This window comes from Polypterus senegalus, unplaced genomic scaffold (genome assembly GCF_016835505.1).
Source record: "Polypterus senegalus isolate Bchr_013 unplaced genomic scaffold, ASM1683550v1 scaffold_5571, whole genome shotgun sequence".
In the NCBI taxonomy this organism is placed as follows: domain Eukaryota; kingdom Metazoa; phylum Chordata; class Cladistia; order Polypteriformes; family Polypteridae; genus Polypterus; species Polypterus senegalus.
In genome coordinates, this window is record NW_024385112.1 from 25,393 (window position 1) to 47,933 (window position 22,541).

Sequence of the window (22,541 nt, forward strand, 5' to 3'; positions counted from 1 at the left end):
ACTTTCATTATTCCAAAAGCCACTCCAAGACTGTCCTCTGAGAATTCAAAGAATGATGATTAAGCTGCAACGCTATACTCTGAAGGTGACATATACACCTGGAAAAATGATGTACTCAGCTGACACTCTTTCCAGAGCAGTTGACCCAAAGGTATCTTTGAGCTCTAAAACAGAAGTAGATGTTAAAGCATATATTGATATGATCACAGAATCAGTACCAGTTTCAAATGCAAAGATGGACATCATACGAACTGAGACTAATAAAGATGTAACCTTAAACAAATTGAAACAGATAATACTGAATGGATGGCCATATGAGAAACAGAACTGTTCATCAGATATAACAGAGTGTTGGAGGTACAGAGCTGAATTAACAGTCGTTGATTATATGATCTTTAAAGGAAATAAAATAGTTATACCAAAGATCTTGAGAAAAGGAATGTTGAAAAAGATTCACAAAGGACATCTGGGTATTGAGAAATGTAAAAAGAGAGCACGCGAAGTGATGTATTGGCCCAGAATTAATCATGATGTGATGGAAGAGGTATCCACTTGTGACACGTGTCAGAAGTATCAAGTACGTAACCCAGTAGAACCACTGAAACCACATGATACACCAGCAAGACCATATCAGAAGGTAGGAGTTGATCTTTTTGCATGTAATGGAGCAGATTATCTAATTGTGACAGACTATTATTCTCTTTACCCTGAAGTATGCAAACTGAGCTGTACCATTGCAGATACTGTGATAACATGCATGAAGTCCATATTCTCAAGACATGGCATACCAAAAGAGGTGTTTAGTGATAATGGACCACAGTTTGCTAATGAGAAGTTTAAAACATTCTGTAAAGATTGGGACATTGTTCATAATACTTCAAGCCCACGTTTCCCTCAGTCAAATGGACTGGTTGAGAAGTCAGTGCAAATAGTGAAGCGGCTAATGCAGAAGGCCAGAGATAGTGGGTGTGATTTCTACAAGAGTCTTCTTGCATATCGTTCAACACCCCTAGATTCTGGTTATTTTCCAGCACAGCTACTCATGGGCAGGAGATTAAGAACAAATTTACCCATTGATGAGAACCTGCTAAGAACAAAAGAAGGTGAGAAAGTGAAGAAGTACAAGGAACAACAGAAAGAAAAACAAAAGAGGTACTCATGAATTACCTGAACTCCAACCTGGTGATATTGTAAAGTGCAAAGATAAATACAGCACACGGACACAAACAGGAACTGTATTAGAACAGACACAGCCAAGATCATACAGTATACAGACAGATGAAGGAGCTGTTCTAAGGAGAAACCGTTGAGACATCAAAGGACCAATAACCTCTAATCAGAACACTAACACCAGCGAAACAAATATTAACGAGAAAACAAGTATAAATCAGGAAAGAACATCTCAACTGCAAACACAATTAACCAGAAGATCAACACGTCAAGTAAAACCACCAGAACGACTCATTGAGACATGTTGAGGATTAAAGGAACATTATCAATTAAGAAATGCTGAATTCCTTTAACAGTTGTGCTTTTTATACATAGTTTGAATGTTGGGTGTATGCCTGAAATGTTCTGGATAGTTCAGTTGTTTGAAGTGATAAAGATTATCAAAATAGTATTTGAAATGTATAACACTGCTAAGCTTAAAAGTACTGCCTTACTTCTCTTTAAGAGAGGAAGATGTAATGATAGTTGATTAGTAAGGTCTATTAAGGGATACTTACAGAATGATTAGTAATGCCTGTGAATGCGGATGCAAGTGAGAGAGTGGGTGTGAACAGAAGAACGAGTAGTAACATGTACAGTAAATGTCTCTAAAGTCTGTCTATTAAAAAGTTATTATATCTTTCAATCCTGTGTATTGATTAAACTACGAACCTAAAAGATCACTACAGTTTTTACATCCAATAATGCCAGTGCAGTGGGAATTGTGCAAATAATACTACTATCAAAGTGACAGGTGGCACATGATATTAAACATAATATTAATGTGACAAATACTAAAGTGACATATCATTAAAGTAAATATAATAAAGTGACATGACTTACGCTGATAGGATAACATGTTTGAAGTGACCCATAACAAAATAAAACAAAATAAAACTTCTAGAGCAGTGAGCCAATAGTGAGATATCAGATGTGGTGCCCAGCTAATACAGTCAATACAGCTTAGGAGGAGAGAAGGAGCGTCAGGCCCAGAACTCAACCACCACCCCCTGTTATGAAGAGTTAAAGAGTCTAATGGCTCTGAGGACTAAAGATCTCTGGTATCTGTCCATATTGCAGTTCTGTGATAGCAGCCTACCACTAAACAAACTCCTCTGATTAATTCAGGTGGTGTATAGTGGGTGATGTTCATTGTCCATAACAGACAGCAGCTTGCACAGTGTCCTTCTCTCTGCCACCATCACCAGAGAGTTCATTTCCATGCCAGCCACAGATCCTGCTCACCTGGTCAGCTTGTCAGTACACTCACCATCTCTCTTCTTCAAGCTGCCCCACTTGCTCACTTTATATAAAGTGATAGATAATTACAACGGTGAACAGATATAATGGACATCATTAAGGACAATACACATAATCCAAACAGACAATATTGGTCTTCTGATATGGTGACTGGAGGACAGACCTGCACAAGTTGCTTTGTAATGTCGGGGCACCAACTGGGTGTCCCGCTTTAATGAAGTCAAAAAAAAACAAAACAAAAGTGGACGCGATGGCCCCAACAAAACACACCTTTTCAGCCCAAAAGACAAATTGACTTTGCAGTTGTGTGAACACGATGGCGCTTGCTTCGTATCGAGTTTCTGTGTCCAACAGCAGACTCCATCCTCTGGTGGTCAGCAGCTTTTCAAGAGTCCCACCCAGAAGGACAGGGGCAGCTCTGGGCACTGCGGCTGAGTCAGTTCCCCTCATTTGGTTTCTTCTCAGAGCTGCAGGTGGATAAGGAGAGACAGTCAGTGTGAGCGCCCTCTCTCGTCTCGGAGTGGTCTCACTTACCTCAGCAGAGACAGGAAGGTCATCTCCAGGTGGGCACACATGTGTGACAATACATAGAACTGGCCTGCTCATTTGTTTGCACTGCTTGTATTGTTGTATTCAGCAGCACTTTGAGAATTGATTCTCATTACATGTTTATTTGCACTTCATTTTTGTTCATCTTTGTATTAACATGGAGTTGATAGTTTGGAAATGTAACAATAAATGTAATAAATGATTCCTGTAAATTTAAAAAATAGCAAATGTAAATTTGGTGTAAAACACATTATGACTTCTTTGGGACTTGAAAATTAAGACTTGACTCAAAACCTGCCTAACCTGACTCAGGACTTGGGAGTGAAGAGGAGAAGAAAAAGGAGAAGAAGTGAGAGATGGAAATAAATAGAAGGAGAGCAGTGACAGGGCGTCAACACCAGAGGGCAGAGCTGAGCAGAGCAGAGGACTTGGGGTCCTGCAGGTTTGGTGACGTCTGTGTGACTGATGGCCTTTGCTGTGCACTCATAATTTGAAGCCAAGTCTAATATTTTTAACATTTTGTATGAATATTTCTGGTATCATTTGGAAAGCCTTGTAAAGACCCCGCCATCTTTATTCCACCCCCTTATTGTCCACTGGCCTTTTCTGACTTTTTTAAACAGATGTCATTGAAAAGGTAGGACATAAAGAAATGAGCTGCTGTTGTGACAAATTCAAACTGTGAGGACACAAACATGTCACTCCTGTGACCCCCACACGTCCCATGAAGTCAGCTGATAAAGTGCTGTGGATTTCCTTTGCTGTCATTTTGGTCAAATCACTTATGGGCAGAGCTGGGAATGGACAGCAGTGGTCAGCAGTCATGGGGGTCTCTTCACAGTCCACTCAGACCACCTCTGTGCCCACTGGACTGAACTCTGGGCCTCTGACAGTCCATTTGAAGCTCGTCCTCCTGCTTTATTACAAATTAGTAGAAGGAATAAGAAAACTGAGCTCAGCACCACTGAGGTGTTTAGTGGACAAAGGTCAGCTGGTCAGTGTCACCGGTCAGTATGTGAGGTCTGAGTGGCCGAGGACAAAAGTGTCTCATGTCAGTCTTGTCCTCCATGTCCATTATGTCATCATTCAGTGTTTGTCCTTTTAAACCAACAGAGTGTCATCGGCATCATCTAATTACTGTGACGTGAGGAGAGTCCATCATGACAAACAGCTGAGTGTTAAGCTCTGCAGTGACCAGAATGTCTAACAGTTGTCTTTGCATGATGTCCTACAAATCAGACAAAATGTCTACACATCCTAAGTCCTGAATGACACAAAGAAATCCCACTTTGTCACAATCCCCCCCCCATTGTCACCTTCTACAAGTCCACGTGGCCTCTTAAGTGCAGGACGCTGTCAGTCTCATTTCTTTGAGGTTCATCTCCAATATTAATGTCCGTGTGTCCGTTTCAATGACTTCTCACCTGTCAATACAGCATGAAGGCAGGAGACCCTCTCAGGTGTTTGGTGCCTTACTTATAAGAACAGCGATGGTCTTGGGTTCAAACAGGCTCAGTGAAAAGTAAAAATGCCAGCAGTCATTGAGCCTTTGAGCTCTGTGGCCTTATGTCTGTCTGTCTGTCTGTCCCTCCTCATGTCCTCACTTCTCTCTCTTTATCTCCACAGCCTGGCTGATTGTGGTCTGACTTCCAGGTCTTCCTCATCTCTCTCCTCAGTCCTCTCTTCTCCACACTCACAGCTGACTGAACTCCACCTGAGCAGAAACAAACTGGGAGATTCAGAAGCTCATCAGCTGTGTGAGGGTCTGCGAACCTCAAACTGTAAATTAAGGACACTGAGGTGAGTAAACAGGGTGAGGTATGTGGAGTTATGAAGTTACAGCTGACCACCTGATGGAAGGACTGATCACAGGACACCACATGGACTGACTGAAGGAAGGAGAAGGACAGGCAGTGGGACGAGAAGGACAAAGAGCAGTGGACAAGTGGAGCTGAACGGAGGTGACAGACAGGGAGGACAACAAAGATAATGAGAGACGACAGAAGGAGAACAACAAAGAGGAGGAGTGTGAGCTGAGAAAAGGAAGAGCAGAAAAGGTGGACAGACAGAGGGACAAGGGCACAGGGAGGAGAGGTGACAGGATCAGGACAGCAGGCAGAGTGGACAGGAGGAGAGGGTGGACAGGGTTATGGGGGTCACTTGGAACTAACAAGACAGAGAAGAGCTAATGTCTGTGGACATGATGGTGAGGGGACAACAAGAAGAAACAAGAGGACAGAAAATGAGAGAAGACAGGAGAGTGAGGAGGAGTGGGAAAGAAAATAAAAAAGAGAGAGACTGAACATTAATTAAGAGAGCAGGACACAGGAAGTGAACACAGAGGGGTCAACAACATGTCACCTGGATAGACCACCTTCTGTTGTGATTGCTCTAATAGCACAATATAACAAAGGGGTGAGGCCTCTAGAATAGCCCACCAAAAAAATGCCACCCCCAGGCAGGCCCACCTCAGGCAAACAGGAGGCTTAATAATAATTCATTACATTTATATAGCGCTTTTCTCAGTACTCAAAGCGTTATCCACACAGGGAAGAACTGGGAAGCGAGCCCACAATCTTCCACACTCTCCTGTGAGGCTTCAGGCCTGACTAGGCCTCAGAAAGGAGCTCAGGCTTTTAAATTCAAAATAAAATTCAAAAGAGTCTTAGAGGTGTGAAGTGAGTCTGACCAGAGGGAAACCCGTGAAAACTCCAGCTGGAGCAGAGACAAGTCCACAGGTGGTCTTTATAAAAGATGAGGTTTATTAACAAAAGAGCCAAAGGGGCTGCCAAAGGCAATCCAAAGCTAACAACATTTAAAAAGCACAAACTGTAAGAGAATCTGAACTCAAGAGCCAAAGGTTCAAAGACAATAATCAGAATTAAAAACAAAAGAGCAAAATACTCACAAAGACCACCAAACACCAGAGTGCAGTCAAATGAGCCACAGCCTTTAGAGAGTTGGGAGGCAGGGGTCCTGTGTCTTGGGATCAAACCACAAAATATAAGGAACGTGAGAGAACTGCAAGACACACACAGAGATTCTGAATAATAACAAAGTAGAATAAAAATAACAGATAATACAGAATTAAACAAATAATAAATGAACAGAACAATGTTATAAAAACAATGGAAAACAATGAAGGAGAATAAAAAAAGAAAATAAAAAAACTGTCAGCAGGAGCCATGGAGGACCCCCAGCCTGAATAGAACACCTTTACTGAGATGAGATGAAACCAGAAGACCTTCAGAGGACGGTGACCTGACTGGACAGTGAACTGAGTGACCGGCAGGCCGACACACATGTCATGTAACTTTGGGACACTGAGGAGAATTCTGGGAAGTTGACCTGAGTGGGCCTGTCACTGTGATAGTACAGTGTGTGAGGTGGGGTCTTCTTATGTTTGTAACTCACACTTGTGTCCTTCACAGGCTGTCTGGTAATGAGATCAGTGAGAGTGAGAAGATGAACCTGAGGTCACTACAGGAGCAGCTGAACAGGACTGGACGGCAGGTGGATATCAGCACATAAGAAGACTGGACATGCTGATCAACTGCCCCCCAGTGACGGCACCCCCTGTCTACTCTCTCTGAATTCTTCTCTTTATTCTTTAATAATCTCCTCCGCTCTCCTCCATATTTAATAAACTCTCCATGTCTTCTTCTCACCCTGTGTGCTTCTTCTTTAAACTCACTTGTGTTTCTCCACCCTGTCACCCTGAACTGGTCACTAAACTCCACAAGTTCAGACCAGAAACCCCTGAGTTTCACCAGCCAAGAACCACAGTTAAGAATTGTCATTTGAAACCAGCTGGGGTCACAAAGCACACTGAGGGGAGCAGCAGAAGCAAACACGGGTGGACAGTCCAGTTGGTGGGTGATGAAGAGTGAGGCCAATCCTGGCATTGGTGACAAATTCTGGACAGGCACCGGGCCATCACAGGTCAAGCTGATGGTGGTCTGAACAGAAACCTCATAAACCTACTGCTCCTCAACATCATGTGGTGTTGTTTGAACCCGTGTCTGCTCTACTCCTTGTTCACTGCCTCATTTGCACACAATTCATGTCATCTTCAGTTGGTGACTGAACAGACTCTACTATGTGCTGCTTTGGACTTCTGTGACACTTTAACACACACAAGGCTCAGGTCTCTTTGTCTTCTTTGTCATTCCCTAATTGTCACCTCACTGTCACCTCCACTTGTGTCCTCTTTAGAGAGCAGTGGCCTGAATAAGGGAGCCATTTAAAAAGAAATGAGAACAAAAGGACAAAATGAGGAGAACTCAGACCTGCTGGTCTAGAAAGTGTGAGGGACTGGCAGCCCACCCAGGGTTGGATCTCATGCATTGAACCCGATGTTCACCTTGAACTGGACTGAGTAGGTTCAGAAAATGGAGGGATGGAGAACACCAAACACATAATAAGAAATAAGAGTGGAACTGGGATGAGAGTCCAATTACTGAGGGCCTGGATGATGGAGCGTGAGACCTCAGCTTGAAGGCTGGCATCTCCTGGACAGCTGGACAAGGAGCCGAGTTTGGACAGATAGACATAGAGTGTGACAGAGGAGAAGAGACAGAGAGACAAACAATGGTGCATGAAGAATAACTACAAAGAGAAACATGGTTAGAGAGACAGGACAGATGGGGACAGAAGGGGAGAGTCAAATAGGACAGAGGGGGGCAATAAATGGAGGAGATAAGGAAGAGGCCATTTAAAAGTGAGACAGAGGAAAAGCTGAGTCACATCAAAATGGAGCAGAGAGTTTAATTTCCAAGGTCAGCAGCCTTGAAGGAGACATGATGTTCATCTGCACCCTCTTCTGTGCTGAGAAGGTTGAAGATCTTTGTGGACAAGAAGACTCTGCTCTGCCTCAGTTGTGGTTCAGGCAAATCCATGATATTTCATAGCCATTAAAGGTTACGCAGTCAAAAGATCAAAATAAAGACCACAGTCACAAGAGATGGAAAGGTGTGGTGCATTCTGCATCATGGGGTATACCAGCCAAAGTAACACAAGGTTTGTGTGGTATTCGATTGTGGAGCTTCTTTTCAAAGGACCACACTAAATGAGCAGCTTCTTCAGAGGCCAGACCTTACTAGCACACAGATTGGTGTCATTATGAGGGTCTGCCAAGAATCTATGGCATTAATGGCTGATTTGGAAGCCATGTTCCTCCAGGTTAGTGTTCCTTCAGAGGATGGTGATTTACTCAGATTCTTATGGTGGCCAGATAGTTACATTAAAGGAATGCAAGTGCCATTGTTTGGTGCCACCTCCTCACCAAGCTGTGCTAGTTATGCTCTCAGACAATGTGCCGAAGACAGCAGGCATTTATTTGATGCTACATTAGTAGACACAGTTTTGTACATTTTTTTTGTTGATGTCTCGGGTACCCTCAGCCCAAAAGAAGGCACTTGGAGTCTCGGTACAGGCAGCAGAATCAGACTTTATTGTACGGCGCACATGCAAACTCAGCTCAGATGACTTGAGACCCTAGCATTCTGTGAGCTTCAGATTTATTACAATTCTCATCACAAAATATCCCCCCTTCACACAGATTCCCATCATCTTCTTTCCAGGGTTACTCATGATGATGACCTCGCTCAGCACCTTTTGTCATAACAATCACCAGATGTTGCCGACTTTCTCATAACAATATCCTGCCATCATAAACTTTCTCATAACAATTTATCCTTCACTATCTTTTTCTTCATTAAAATCTCTTTGGCTCAAAAGACGTATTTGCCTCTTTGAGGTGAGCGTCACCTAATCACTCCTCCCTAATCCTGAGCTGTTAAAGATTGATGGCTTGCTATTAATTAGTTCTCACCACTACTTTGGACTCCATAGAACCCACCTGTGAAAATTGGACTGCTCACTTAATGATTCAATTAATGTTTACTCAATGAACTAGCATCTCTTATGGCTGACATAATGGATAGTCATGCCAGTTAGGTGGCAGTGCGCAGCTTCACTGATAAGGACTAAGCTGTGGACAGCTTGGCGTGGTGCCTCTTGACTATGTGAAATAAAAGCACAGGCCCATAACAATTAATACTTACATAGTTTAAAACTAGTTTAGTATACACTTCTGTAACTTAATTATTATTCATAAATAGGCACAGACATATAAACTTAAATGCTTCTTTAACCTACATATATATATATGAGTGCAGTCCCCCGGGGGGGGAAAAAATTTTTTTTTTTTTTGAAAACCCCTTTTTTTTTTTTTTTTTTTTGGTTTCCAAAAGGAAATTTTTTGGGGGGCCCCCCAAAAAAAACCCCCCAAATTTTTTTTTTAAAAAAAAAAAATTTTTTTGGGGAGAAGGGGGGCCCCCCAATTTTTTTTTTTTTTTAAAAAAAAAAAAATTTTTTTTAAAAAAAAACCCCCCAAGGGTTTTTTTTTCCTTTCCCTTTCCCCCCTTTTCCCCCCAATTGTAATTTTTAAAAAACCCCCCCAAAAAAAAATTTTTTTTTTAAATTTTTCCCTTAAAAAAAATTTTTTTGGGGGGCCTTTAAAAAGGGGGGTTTTTTTGAGGGGAAATTTTTTTTTTAAAAAAAAAATTTTTCCAACCCAAAAAAAAAAAAAAGGGGTTAAAAAAGGGGGTTTTTTGGGGAAAAATTTTTTTTTTTTTTTTTTAAAAAAAAAAAAACTGGGCCCCTTTTTTTTTTTTTTCCCCCCCTTTTTTTTTAAATTTTAAAAAACTTTTTTTAAAATTTTTTTTCCCCCCCGGGGAAATTTTTAAAAAAAAAAATTTTTTTTTCCGGTTTTTTTTTTAAAAACCAAAAAAATTTGGGGGGACCTTTTCCCAAAAAGGGGGTTTTCCCCTTTTTTTAAAAAAAAAACCCCCGGGTTAAAGGGGGTTTTTTTTTTGGAAAAATTAAAATGGGGATTTTTTCCCTTTTAAATTCCCTTTAAAAAAGGGGGGTTTTTTTTTTTTAAAAAAAAAAGGGAAAATTTTTTTCCTTTTTTTTAAATTTTTAAAAAACCCCCCCAAAAAAAAATTTAAATTTCCCAAAAAATTTTTTTTAAAAAAAGGGTTTAAAATTGGGGGAAAATTTTTTTTTTTTTTTTAAAAAAAGGGGAAAAAACCCCCCCTTTTTTTTTTTTAAAAAAATTTTTAAAAAATTTTTTTTTTTTTTTTTTTTTTTCCCCCTTTTTTTTTTTCCCAAAAAATTTTTTTTTTTTCCCCCCCGGGGGGTTTTTTTTTAAAAAAAAAATTAAAAAATTTTTTCCCCCGGGGAAAATTTTTTTTGGGGGAAAAAAAAAAAAAAAATTTAAAAAAAAAAAAAACCCATTAAGGGTTTTTTTAAAAAAAAATTAAAAATTGGTTAATTTTTTAAAAAAGCCCCGGGGGGGGTTTTTTAAAAAAAAAAAAGGGGTTGGCCCCCCGGGTTCCCGGCCCTTTTTAAAAAAAATTTTTTTTAAAAAAAATTTTTTCCCCCCCCCAAAAAAAAATTTTTTTTTTTTTTTTAAAAAAAAAATTTTTTCCCCCAAAAAAAACCCCCCCCCAAAAAATTTTTTTTTTTGGGTTTTTTAAAAATTTTTTAAAGGGGCCCCCCCCCCAAAAAGGGTTTTTTTTTTTAAAAAAAAAACCCCCCCCCAATTAAAATTTTTCCCCCGGGGGGAAAAAAACCCAAAAAAATTTTTTTTTTTTGGGGGGGGGGGGTTTTTTTTGGGGCCGGAACCCCAAAAAAAAATTAAAAGGGGGGGTTTGGGGGAAAAAAAGGGTTTTTCCCCCCCCCCCCCCAAAAAAAAAACCCCCCCCCCCCAAAAAATTTTTTTTTTTTAAAAATCTTCCCTTAATTTTTGGGGCCCCCTTTTTTTTTTTTTTTTTTTTAAATTTTAAAACCCAAAAAAAATTTTTTTTTGTTTTTCCAAGGAAAGGGAAAAAAAATTTGGGGGGTTTTTTTTTTCTTCCCCGGGGTTTTTTCCCCGAAAAAGGGGTTTTTTTTTTCCCCTTTTTTCCCAAAACCCGTTTCCTTTTTTAAAAAAGGGGTTTTTTTTTTGCCTTTCCCCAAATTTTTTCCTTTTTTTTTTTTTGGGTGACCCCCCCCCCGGGTTTTCCCAAAAAATTTTCCCCCTTCCTTTTTTAAAAAAGGGGGAAAAAAAAAAACCCCCGGGGAAAAAAACCCCCCCCGGGGTTTGGGGAAATTTTTTAAAAAAAATTTCCGGTTAAAAAAAACCTCCCCCTTTTTTTTTTTTAAAAAAAAAATTTTAAAAAAAAAAAAAAAAAAAAAAATTTTTTTTTTTCCCCCCCAAAAAAATTTTTTTTGTATAAAAAAAATTTCTTTTTTTAATTAAATTTTTAAAAGGGGGGGCCTTTTAAAAAACCCCCCCAAAAAAACCCCCCCAAAAAATTTTGGAATTTTTCCCGGGGGTTTTTTTTAAAAAAAACACCCAAAAAAATTTTTTAAAAACCCCCCCCTTTTTTTTTAAAAAAAAACCCCTTTTTTTTTAAATTTTTCCCCTAGGAAAATTTTTTTTAAATTTTTTTCCCCCGAATTTTTTAAAAATTTTTTTTTTTTGGGTTTAAAGGGAAATTTTTTTTTCCCCTTTTAAAATTTTTTTTGTTTTTAAAAAAAAAAATTTAAAAAAAACCCAAAAAAAAAATTTTTTTTTTAAAAAAATTTTAAAATTTTTTTTAAAAAACCCCCCAAAAAAAAAACCAAAAAAAAGGTTTTTTTTTCCCCCCCAAATTTTTAAAAAGAAATGGTTTAAAAAAAAATTTTTTTTTTTAAAAAATTAAAAATTTTTAAAAAAGAAAAAAAAATTTTGGGAAACCCAAAAAAGGGGCCCCCCCAAAAAATTTTTTAAAAAAAAAAAATTTCCCCCCAACCGGGCCCCAAAAAAAAGGGAAAAAAAAAAAAAAAAACCTTTTTTTTGGGGGGTTTTTTTTAAAAAAAAAAACCCCTTTTTTTTTTCATTAAAAATTTAAAAAAAAAAATTTTTTATAAAAAATATTTAAAAAAAAAATTAAAAAAAAAAAAATTTTTGGGGAAATTTTAAAAAAAATTTTTTGGGGAAAAAAAAAAAAACCCGGTTCCCGAAATTTTTTTAAAAAAAAATTAAAAAAAAATTTAAAAAAAAAAATTTTGTTCAATTTTTTTAAAAAAAAGTTTAAAATTTTTTTTAAAAAAACCCCCAAATTTTTTTTTTAAAAAAAAGGGGGGGAAAAATTTTTTTGGGCCCCTTTTTCCCCCTTTTTTCCCCCCAAAAAAAAAAAAGTCCCTTTTTCCCCCCAAAAAATTTTTTAAAAAAAAAAACCCCCCAAAACCCAAAAATTTGGCCTTTAAAAAATTTTTAAAAACCCTTAAATAAAAAAACCCCCCTTTTTTTTTTTTTAAAAAAATTTTTAAAAATTAAAAAGGGTTTCCCCCTTCCTTTAAAAAAACCCCCCCCCTTTTTTTTTTAAAGGGCCCCTTTTTTTTTTCCCCCCTTTTTAAAAACCCCCCAAATTTTTTAAAGGGGAAAACCCCCCTTTTTTTGGGGTTTTTTAAAAAGGGGTTTTTTTTTTTCCCCGGGGGAAAAAAATTTTTTAAACCCCGGTTTTTTTTTTTTTAAAAATTTACCTTTTTTTTAAATTTTATTTTTTTAAAAAAAAATAAGGGGTTTTTTTTTGGGGGGCCCCTTTTTTTTTTTTTTTTTTTTTAAAATTTTTTAATTTTAATTTTTGAGATAAAAAGGGTTTTTAAAAATTTTTTTTTAAAAAATTTTAAAAGGTTTTTAAATTTTTGGGAAACCAAAAAGGAAATTTTTTTCCTTTTTTTTAAAAAAAAAAAATTGTTTTTTTGGGGGGGAAAAAAAAATTTTTTTTTAAACCCTTTAAAAAAAAACCGTTTTCCCCCAAAAAGGGTTTTTTTTCCTTTTAAAAAAAAATTTTTAAAAAATTTTTTTTTTTTTTAAAAAAGGGGTTTTTCCCCAAAAAAAATTTTTTAAAAATTTTTAAAAAATTTTTGGGGAAAAAAAGGTTTAAAAAACCCCCAAAATTTTTTTAAAACCTTTTTAAAAAAAAAAAAAAATTTTTTTAAAAAAATTTTTTTTTTAAAACCCTTTAAATTTCCCCCTTTTCCCCCTTTTTTTCAAAACCCCTTTTTAAAAAAAAAAACCCCCCCGGGGGGAAAAAAAAAAAAAGGGGGGTTTTTTTCCCCCCCAAAAAAATTTTTTTTAAATTTTTAAGGGCCCCCGTTTAAACCCCCCCCAAAACCCTTCAACCCCCTTTTTTTTGGGGGGTTAAAAAAAAAAATTTTTTTAAAAAAACCCCCTTTTTTCTTTTTTTTTTAAAAAAACCCCAAAAAAAAAATTTTAAAAAAAACCCCCCTTTAAAACCCCTTTTTTTTTTTAAAAATTTGGGAAAGGGGCCCCCCCCCAAGTTTTTCCCCATGGAAATATTGGGGGGGAAAAGGGGTTTGGGGGGGTTTTTTTTTTTCCCCTTTTATCCAAAAAAAAGGGGGGGGGGGGGGGTTTTTTTAAAAATTTTTTATTTTTTTTTTTTCCCCCCCCCTTTTTTTTTCCCCCCTTTAAAAATTTTTAAAATTTTTTTTTTTTTTTGGGTTTTTATTTTTAATTTTTTTAAAATTTCCCCCTTTCCGAAAAATTTTGGGGGGGGCCCGGGCCCAAATTTTTAAAAATTTTTTTTTTTTTTAAAAAAATTTTGGGGGGGAAAAGGGGGTTTTTTTCCCCCAAAAAGGGGGGGTTTTTTTTTTTTTGTTTTTGGAAAAATTTTTTTTTTCCCCGGGGGGGGGGCCCCAAAATTTTTCCCCCCCCCCGGGGGAAAATTTTTTTTTTTTTTAATGTTTGGGGGCTTTCCCCAAAAAACCCAAAAATTTTTTTAAAAAATTTCCCCCTTTTTTTAAATTTTTTTTCCTTTTAAATTAAAAAAAAAATTGGGGGAAAAACCAATTAAAATGGGGTTCCCCCTTCCTTTTCCTTTTTAAAAAAAAAATGGGGTTAAAAGTTAAAAGGCCCGGGGGTTTGGGAATTTTTTTTTTCCCCCCCTTGTTTTTCCCCCCTTTTCCCAAAAAAAAGGGGGTTTTTTTTTTTTGGGGTTTTTTTTTGGGGGCCCCCCCCTTTTTTTTAAAAAAAAAAAAATTTTTTTTTTCCCCCTTTTTGGGTTTTTTTTTCCCCCCCTTTTTTGGGGGGGGGTTTTTTTTTTCCTTTCCTTTTTTTTTCCTTTAAAGGGGGGTTAAAAGGGGGGGGGGTTTTTAAATTTTGGGGGGCCCCTTTTTTGGGGGGCCCCCCCCGGGAAACCCCAAAAGGGGGTTTTTTTTTTTTGGGGTTTTTTTAAAAAATTTTTAAATTTAAAAAACCAAAATTTTTTTTTTAAAAAAAAAAATTTTTTTAAACCCTTTTCCCCAAAAAAGGGCCCCCCCTTTTTCCCCCTTTTTTTAAAAATTTGGGTTTTTAAAAAAAAAACCCCCCCCCCCCAAATTTTTTTTTAAAAATTTTTTTTTTGGAACCCCGGGAAAATTTAAAAAAAATTTTTTCCCAAAAATTTTTTTCCCCCAAAAAAAAAAAAAAATTTTTAAAATTTTGGGTTTGGGGGAAAAAAAGGGGTTTGGGGGGGAAAAAAAAAAGGGGAAAAAAAATTTAATTTGGGGGCCCAAAAAAAATTTTTAAAAAAAACTTTAAATTTTTTTCCCCCTTTTTTTTTAAAAGGGGGTTTTTTTTTTTTCCCCCTTTCCCTTCCCCCCTTTTTTTTTGTTTTAAATTTTTTTTTTTTTCTTTTCTTTTTTAAATTTTTTTTTTTTTTCCCCGGTTTTTTTTTTTCCTTTTTTTGGTTTTTTTTAAAAAAATTTTTTTTTGGGTTTTTTTTTTAAATTTTTCTTTTTTGGGGGAATTTTTTTTTTGGGGGGGGTTTTTTTTTTTCCCCCCCCCCTGGTTTTGGGTTTAAAAACCCCTTTTTTTTTTTTTTTAAAACCCCCCCTTTTTTTTTTTTTTTTTTTTTTTTAAAAAAAAAAAATTTTTGGGCCCCTTTTTTTTCCCCCGGGAAAATTTTTTTTTTAAAAGGGGGGTTTTTTGGGAAGGTTTTTTTTCCTTTTTTTTTTTTTTTAAAGGTTTTTTTAAAAAAAAATTTTTTCCCCCCCTTTTTTTTTTTCCCCAAAATTTTTTTTTTCCTTTGGGGTTTTTTTTTTAAAAACCCCCCTTTTTCCCTTTTTTTAAAACCTTTTTTTTTTTTTTTTTTTCAAATTTTTTTCCCCCCCCTTTTTTTCCCCAAAACTGGTTTTTTTTGTTTTTTTTTTTTTGGGGGGGAAAAATTTTTTTGGGGGGTTTTTCCCCCCCTTTGGTTTTTTGGGGGGGGGGAAAAAAAAAAAGGGGGGGGGGGCCCCCCCCCTTTTTTTTTCAAAACCCAAAAATTTTTTTTTGGGAAAATTTTTTAAAAAAAAATTTAAAAAACCCCTTTTAAAAAAAAAATTTTTTTTTTTTTTTTTTTAAAAAAAAAATTTTTTTCCCCCCCCTTTTTTTTTTAAACCCCCTTTTTTTTAATTTTTTTAAAAAATTTTTTAAAAAAAATTTTTTTTAAAAAAATTTTTTTTTTTAAATTTTTAAAAAAAAATTTTTTTTTTAAAAATTTTAAAAAAAAAAAATTTTTTTCCCCCTTTTTTTTAAAAAAATTTTTTTTCCTTTTAAAAAAATTTTAAAAAAAAAATTTAAAAGGGGTTTTCCCCTTTTTTTTTTTTTATCCAAAAAAACCCGGGGGTTTTTTTTAAAAAAAAAAATTTTTTTAACCCCAAAGGGGGAAATTTTTTTTTAAAACCAAAGGGGGGGGGGTTTTTTTTTAAAACCCCAAAAAAAGGGCCCCAAAAAAAAAAGCCAAAACCCGGGGGTTTTTTAACCCCCGGGGAAAAAAAAAAAAAAAAAAAATTTTTTTTTTCCCAAAAAAAAAAAAAATTTTTTAAAAAATTTTTTTTTCCCCCCCTTAAAAAAAACAAATTAAAATCCCTTTTTTTTTTTTAAAAAATTTTTTTTTTTAATTTATTTGGGGGGGCAAAAAAATTTGGGTTTTGGGTTTTTTTTCCCCCCTTTTTTTTTTTTCCCCGTTTCCCCCGGGAAAAAATTTTTTGGGGCCTTTGGGGTTTTTTTTTTTTTTAAATTTTTCCCCCTTTTTTTTTTTTTTAAAATTTTTTTTTTTGTTTTTAAAAAATTTCTTTAAAAAAAAATTTTTTTTTAAAATTTTTTTTTTCCCCCCAAAAAAAAAAACCCCCTTTTTTTTTAAAAAAAAAAATTTTTTTTGGGGGGTTTTTTGGGGGGAAAAAACCAAAAAGGGGCCCCAAAAAAAAAAGGGGGGCCCCCAAAAAAAAAAGGGGGGGGGGGGGGGTTTGGGGGTTTGGGGGGGGGGAAGGGTTTAAATTTTTTTTTTAAAAAATTTTTGGCACCCAAAAAAAAGGCCCCCGGGGGCCCGGTGCCCGGGGGGCCCCCCAAAAAATTTTTTTTTTTTTTTTCCCCCCGCATTTTTAAAAATTTTTTTTTTTTGGGGGTTTTTTTTAAGGGGTTTTTTTTGGCCCCCTTTTTTTTTTTCCCTTTTTTATTTTTTCCCGGGTTTTTTTTTCCCCCCCCGGGGGGGGGGGGGAAATTTAAAAACCCCTTTTTTTTCCCCGGGTTTTTTTTCCTTTTTTTTGGGGGGTTTTTTTTTTCCCCTTTTTTGGGTTTTTTTTAAAAATTTTTTCCCCCTTTTAAAAAACCCCCCCCTTTGGGGCCCCCCAAAAAAAACCCTTTTTTTTTTTTTAATTTTTTAAAAGGAAAAAAAATTTTTTTTTTTTAAATTTCCCCTTTTTTTTTTGGGGGGGGCCCCCCAAAAAAGGGGAAAAAAAAACCCCCCAATTTTTAAAGGGGTTTTTTTGGGCCCCGGGGTAAATTCCCCCTTTGGGGGCCCGGGAAAAACGGGGGAAAAAAAAAAAAAAGGGGGGGGGGGGCCAAAGCTAATTGGGGGGGCCCCCCCCCTTTTAAACGTTTTCCGGCCCTTTTTAGAAAAAGGGGGGGGCCCAAAAAAAAAGGGGGGGGCCCGGGGGGGTTTTTTTTTTAAAAAAAACCCCCGGGGGCCCCCGGGGGGTAAACCCCCGGGGGGGGGAAAAAAAAAAAAAGGGGGAAAAAAGGGGGGGGAAATTTTTAAAAAAGGGGGTTTTTTTTAAAACCCTTTAAAACCCGGGGCCCCCTTTTTTGGGGGGCCCCCCGGGGGGGGGGGCCCCTTTTAAAAAGGGGGGTATTTCCCCAAAAAAAGGGGGTTTTCCCCCAAAAAACCCCCCCTTCCCCCCCAAAAGGAAAAGGGGGGGATTTTCCCCCCCAAAACCCAAAAAATTTTTTTTTAAAAAAGGGTTTTCACCGGGAACCAATTTTTTAAAAAAAAAAAAAAAAAACCCCTTTTTCCTTTTAAATTTTAAAACAAAAAAAAATTTTTTTTTTCACCCAAAAAACCCCAAAAAAAAAAAAAAAAAAGGGTTTTTTCCCCCCCCCCCTTTTTGGGCCCCGCCCCCCTTTTTGGGAAAAAAAAATTTTTTTCCCAAAAAAAAACCCCAAAAAAAGGGGGCCCAAAAAAATTTTCCCCCAAAAAAAAGGGGGCCCCGGGGGTTTTAAAAGAAAAAATTTTTTAAAAAAAAAAATTTAAAGGGGGCCCCAAAAACTAAAGAAAGGTAAAATTTAAAAAAAAAAAATTTTTTAAAAAAAAGGAAAAGGGGGGGAAAACCCCAAATTAAAAATTTTTTAAATTGGGGGAAAATTTTTTAAACCAAAAAACCCCCCCAAAAAAAAAAAAACCCCCCCGGGAAAAAGGTTTTTAAAAAAGGAAAAAATTTTTTTTTAAAAAAATTTTAAAAAAAAACCCCCCCCCCCAAAAATTTGGGGCCTTAAAAATTTTTTTTTTCCCCCAGGTGGGCCCTTTTTTTTAAAAAAAAACAAGGTTAAAAAAATTTTTAAACCGGGGGTTAAAAAGCCCAAACCCCTTTAAAAGGTTTTTAAAAAAAATTTTTTTTAAAAAACCCCCCCCCCTTTTTTTTTTTCCCCCCCCTTGGGTTTAAAAAAAATCCCCCCGGGGAAAAACCCAAAAAAACCGGGCCCCTTTTTTTTTTCCCCCAAAAAAATTTTGAAAAAAACCTTTTTTCCCCCCCCAAAAAAATTTTTTACCCCCCCCGGGTTAAAAAAATTTAAAAACCCCTTTAAAAAAGGGAAAAGGGGCCCCCTTTTTTCCCCCGGGGGTTTTTTTTTCCCAAAAAAAATTGGGTTTGGGGGAAAAAATTTTTCCCAAATTTTTGGGGGGGGGGGGAAAAAAAAAATGGGGTTAAAAAAACCCTTCCCGGGAAAACCCCAAAAAGGGGTTGATTCCCCCAAAAAAACCCCCCCCTTTTAAAAAAAAAATTTTTGGTTGGGGGCCCCAAAAAAATTAAAAATGGGGGGTTTTTTAAAAGGGGGGTTTTTTGGGGTTTTTAAAAAAACCCCCAAAAAAAAAATTTTAAAGGGGCCAAAAGGGGGGGAAAAAAAAAAAAACCCCCTTTAAAAAAAAGGGGAAAAGGAAAACCCCCGGGGGGGGGGGTTTTAAAAAAAGGGCCCCGGCCCCCCCCCCCCCCTCCCCCCTTTTTTTGGGGGGGGGGGGAAAAAGGGGCCCCCCCAAAAATTTAAAAAATTTTTGGGGAAAAAAAACCCCCTTTTTTTGGGGGAAAAAATTTTTTTTCCAAAAATTTTTTCCCCCAAAAAAATTTTTTAAAAAAAGGTTTTTTTTCCTTTTTGGTTTTTTTCCCCCCCCCGGGGGGGGGGAAAAAAAAACCCCCCCCCCAAAAAATTTTTTAAAAAAAAAAAGGGGGGGGGTCCTTTTTAAAAATTTTTTTTTTTTAAAATTTTTTTAAAAAATTTTTTTTTTTAAAAAAAATTTTTCCCCAAAAAAAAAATTTAAAAATTTTTTAAAAATTTTTTTTTTAACCCTTTTTTTTTTTTTAAAAAAAAAAGGTTTTTTTTAAAAAAAAAATTTTTTTTTTCCCCCCCAAAAATTTTAAATTTTAAAAAAAAAACCCCCCCCAAAAAAAGGGGGTTTTTTTTTTTTTAAAAAAAAAAAAAAAAAAACCTTGGGGGGTTTTTTTGAAAAATAAAAAAAATAAAATTAAAAAATTTTTTAAAAAAAAAAAAATTTTTTTGGGGCCCGGGTTTTTTTTTTTAAAAAATTTTTTTAAAAAACCCCCCCAAAAAACCCCGGAAAAGGGATTTTTAAAAGGGTTTTGGGTTTTTAAAAAAAAAAGTTTAAAGGGGAAAAAAAATTTTTTCCCTTTTTTAAAAAAAAAAAATTTTTAAAATTTTTAAAATTTTAAAAAAAAAATTTTTTTTCCCGGGGGATTTTTTTTATTTTCCCCTTTTTTTCATGGTTTCCCGTTTTTTTTTCCCCCCCCCCCCCAAAAAAAAAAAAGGGGTTTAAAAATTTTTTGGGGTTTTGGGGAAAAAAAATTTTTAAAAATTTTCTTTCCCCTTTTAAATTTTTTTTTTTCCCCAAAAAAATTTTTCACCTTAAAAAAAATTTTTTTTTCCCCTTTTTTAAAAAAATTTTATGGAAATTTTTCCCTTTCCTTTTTTTTTCCCCCCCAAAACCCCTTTTTTAAAAGGAAAACCCCCTTTTTGGGGTTTTTTTTGGGGTTTTTTAAAAAACCCAAAAAACCCCCCAATTGGGTTTTTTTTTTTTTTAAAAAAAAAAAAAGGGGTTTTTCCCCCCCCTCTTTTTTTTTAAAAACCCCTTTTAAAGGGGTTAACTTGGGGGTTTTTTTTTTTTTCCAAAAAAAATTTTTCCCCGGGGGGTTTTTTTTAATTTGGGGCTTTTTTAAAAATTTTTTTTGGGTTTTAAAATTTCCCCTTTTTTTTAAAAAAAATTGGGTTTTTTTTTAAAAAAATTTTAAAAAAAAAAAACCAAAAGGGGGGGTTTTTAAAAAGCCCCCTTTTTTAAAAGGGAAAGGGGGGGAAAAAAAATTTTTTTTAAAAAAAAAAAAATTTTTTTCCCCCGGGGGAAAAAAAAAAAAAAAAAACCCCCCAAAAAACCCCAAAATTTCCCTTTTAAAAAAAAAAAAAAAAAAAAAAAAACCAAAAAAATTTACCCAAAAAAAACCCCCCGGGGTTTTTAATTATTTTGGGGGGGGGGGAAAAAAAAAAAAAAATTTTAAAAAAAACCAAAAAAAATTTTTAAAAACCGGGTTAAATTTTTAAAAAAAAAAAAAAAAAAAAGGGTTTTTTCCCTTTTCCCCCCCCTTTTTTTTTTTTGGGGGGGGGGGAAAAAAAAAAAACCCCCCCTTTTTTTTTTTAAAGGGGGGCCGGGGGTTTTTTTTTAAAAAAAACTAAAAACCCCCCCCAAATTTTTTTTTTAAAAAAACCCCCCGTGAAAATTTTTACTTTTAAAACCCCCTTTTTTTTTTTTTTTAAAAAAAAAACCCTTTTTTTAATTTTGGGCCCCCCCTTAAAATTTTTTTAAAAAAATTTTTTTTTTTAATTTAAAAGGGGTTTTTTTTTTGGGGGGTTTTTTAAAAAAAAAAAAAAAAAAACCCCCCAAAAAAAAAATTTTAAAAAAATTTTTTTTAAAAAATTTTTAAAAAAAAAAAAAACCCCCCGGAAAAATTTTTTTGGGGTTTTTTTTAAATTTAAAAAATAAAATAAAAAAGGTTTTTTCCCCCTTTTTTTTGGGGGGGTTTTTTTTTTTTTTTTAAAAAAAAAAAAGGGGGGAAAAAAAAAAAAAAAAAAAAAAACCCCCCACCTTTTTTAAAATTTTTTAAAAAAAAAAAAAAAATTTTTAAAAAAAAAATTTTTAAAAAAAAATTTTTTTTTCCCCCTTTTTTTAAAAAAAAAAAAAAAAGGAAAAAAAGAAAAAAATTTTTTAAAAAAAGAAAACCCAAAAAAAACCCTTTTTAAAAATTTTTTTTTAAAAAAAAAAAATTTTTTTAAAAGGGTTTTTTTAAAAAAAAAAATTTTTTAAAAAATGGGAAAAATTTTTTAAAAAAAAAACCCCCCCCCTTTTTTTTAAAAAAAAATTTTTTAAAAAAAAAAAAGGAAAAGAAAAAAAAAAATTAAAAAGGGGAAAACCCCCCAAAAAAAAAAAAAAAAAAAAATTTTAAAAATTTTTTTTTTTTGGGGAAAAAAAAGGGGTTTTGGGTTTGGGTTTTAGGGGAAAATTAAAAATTTTTTTTTTAAAAAAAGGAAAACCGCCATTATTTTTGGGAAAAAAAAAACCCCCCAAAAAAAAAAAAAATTTTTAAAAAAAAAAGGAAAAAAAAAATTTTAATTTCCGGCCCGGGGCCCCCCCCTTTTTTTAAAAAAAAAAATTTAAAAAAATTTTTTCCTTTTTTCTGTTTTTTCCCCCCCCCCCTTTTTTCCCCCCCCCCAAAAAATTAAATTTTTTAAATCAATGGGTTTTTTTTGGTTTAAAAAATGGAAAATTTTTTTAATTTTTGGGGGGGGGGGGTTTAAAAAAAAAATTTTTTTTGGTTTAAATTTTTAAAAAACCCCCCCCCCCCCCAAAATTTAGGGCCCCCCCCCAAAAAAAAAAAAAAACCCCCCCCCCCCTTTTTAAACCCCCCCTTTAATTTTTTGGGAAAAAAAAAATTTTAATTTGGGTTAAAAAAAAACCCGGGGGTTTAAAAAAAAGGGGGGGGGCGGGGGCCCCAAAAAGGAAACAAGGGGTTTTTAAAAAAAAAGGGGGGAAAAAAAAAAAAATTTTCCCCCCCAAATTTAAAAAAAAAAATGGGAAAACCAAAAAAAGGGGGGCCCTTTAAAAAAGGGTTTTTTAAAAAATTTTTTTTTAAAAAAAAAATTTTTTTGGTTTTTTTAAAAAGGAAAAAAATTTTTTAAAAATTTTTTTTTAAAAAAAAAAAATTTTTCCCAAAAAAAAAAGGGGGAAAAAAAACCAAAAATTTTTTAAAAAAAACCAAAAAAAACCCCTTTTCCCCCCAATTTAAAAAAAAAAAAAACTTTCCCCGGGGTTTTTTGGGGGGGGGGAAAAAAAAGGCCCCCCAAAAAGTTTTTAAAAAGGAAAAAAAACAAAAGGGGAAAAAAAGGTTTTTTTTGGGGAAAAAAAAAAATTTTAAAAAAAATTTTTAAATTTTTTTTTTTCCAAAAAATTTTTTTTTTTTAAAAAGGGGCCCGGGGAAAAAAAAACCCCCCAAAAACCCCCCTTTTTTTTTTAAAATTTTTAAAAAACCCAAAAATTTTCCCCCCTTTGGGAAAAAAAAAAAAACCTCCCTTTTTTTTTTAAAAAAAAAAAAAAATTTCCCCCTTTTTTTTCCCCCCCTTTTTTTTTGGGGGGGGAAAAAATTTTTGGAAAAAAAAAAAAAAAGGGGGAAAAAAAGGGGGAAAAAAAAAAAAAAAAACATTAAAAAAACCCTTTAAACCCCTTAAACCCCCCCCTTTAAAATTTTTTTAAAAAAAAACCAAATTTTTTTAAAAAAACCCCCTTTTTCCCCCCTTAATTAAAAAAAAAAATTTTAATTTAAAAAATTTTTAAAAAAGGGGGGTGTCCCCGGGCCCCCCAAAAAAAAAAAAAAAACCCCAAAAAAAGGCCCCCCCCTGG

The 22,541-nt window shown here is 34.6% G+C and overlaps 1 protein-coding gene across 1 annotated transcript; it reads left to right on the forward strand.

Moving 5' to 3' along the window:
* The first annotated feature begins 4,445 nt into the window (after nt 1–4,445).
* On the forward strand, nt 4,446–6,788 carry LOC120522231 (ribonuclease inhibitor-like). The gene is made up of 2 exons (XM_039743301.1): nt 4,446–4,818; nt 6,450–6,788. Exons 1-2 carry the CDS (start codon nt 4,547–4,549, stop codon nt 6,547–6,549), a joined length of 372 nt encoding a protein of 123 aa, XP_039599235.1. The 5' UTR covers nt 4,446–4,546; the 3' UTR covers nt 6,550–6,788.
* The last annotated feature ends 15,753 nt before the right edge of the window (nt 6,789–22,541 follow it).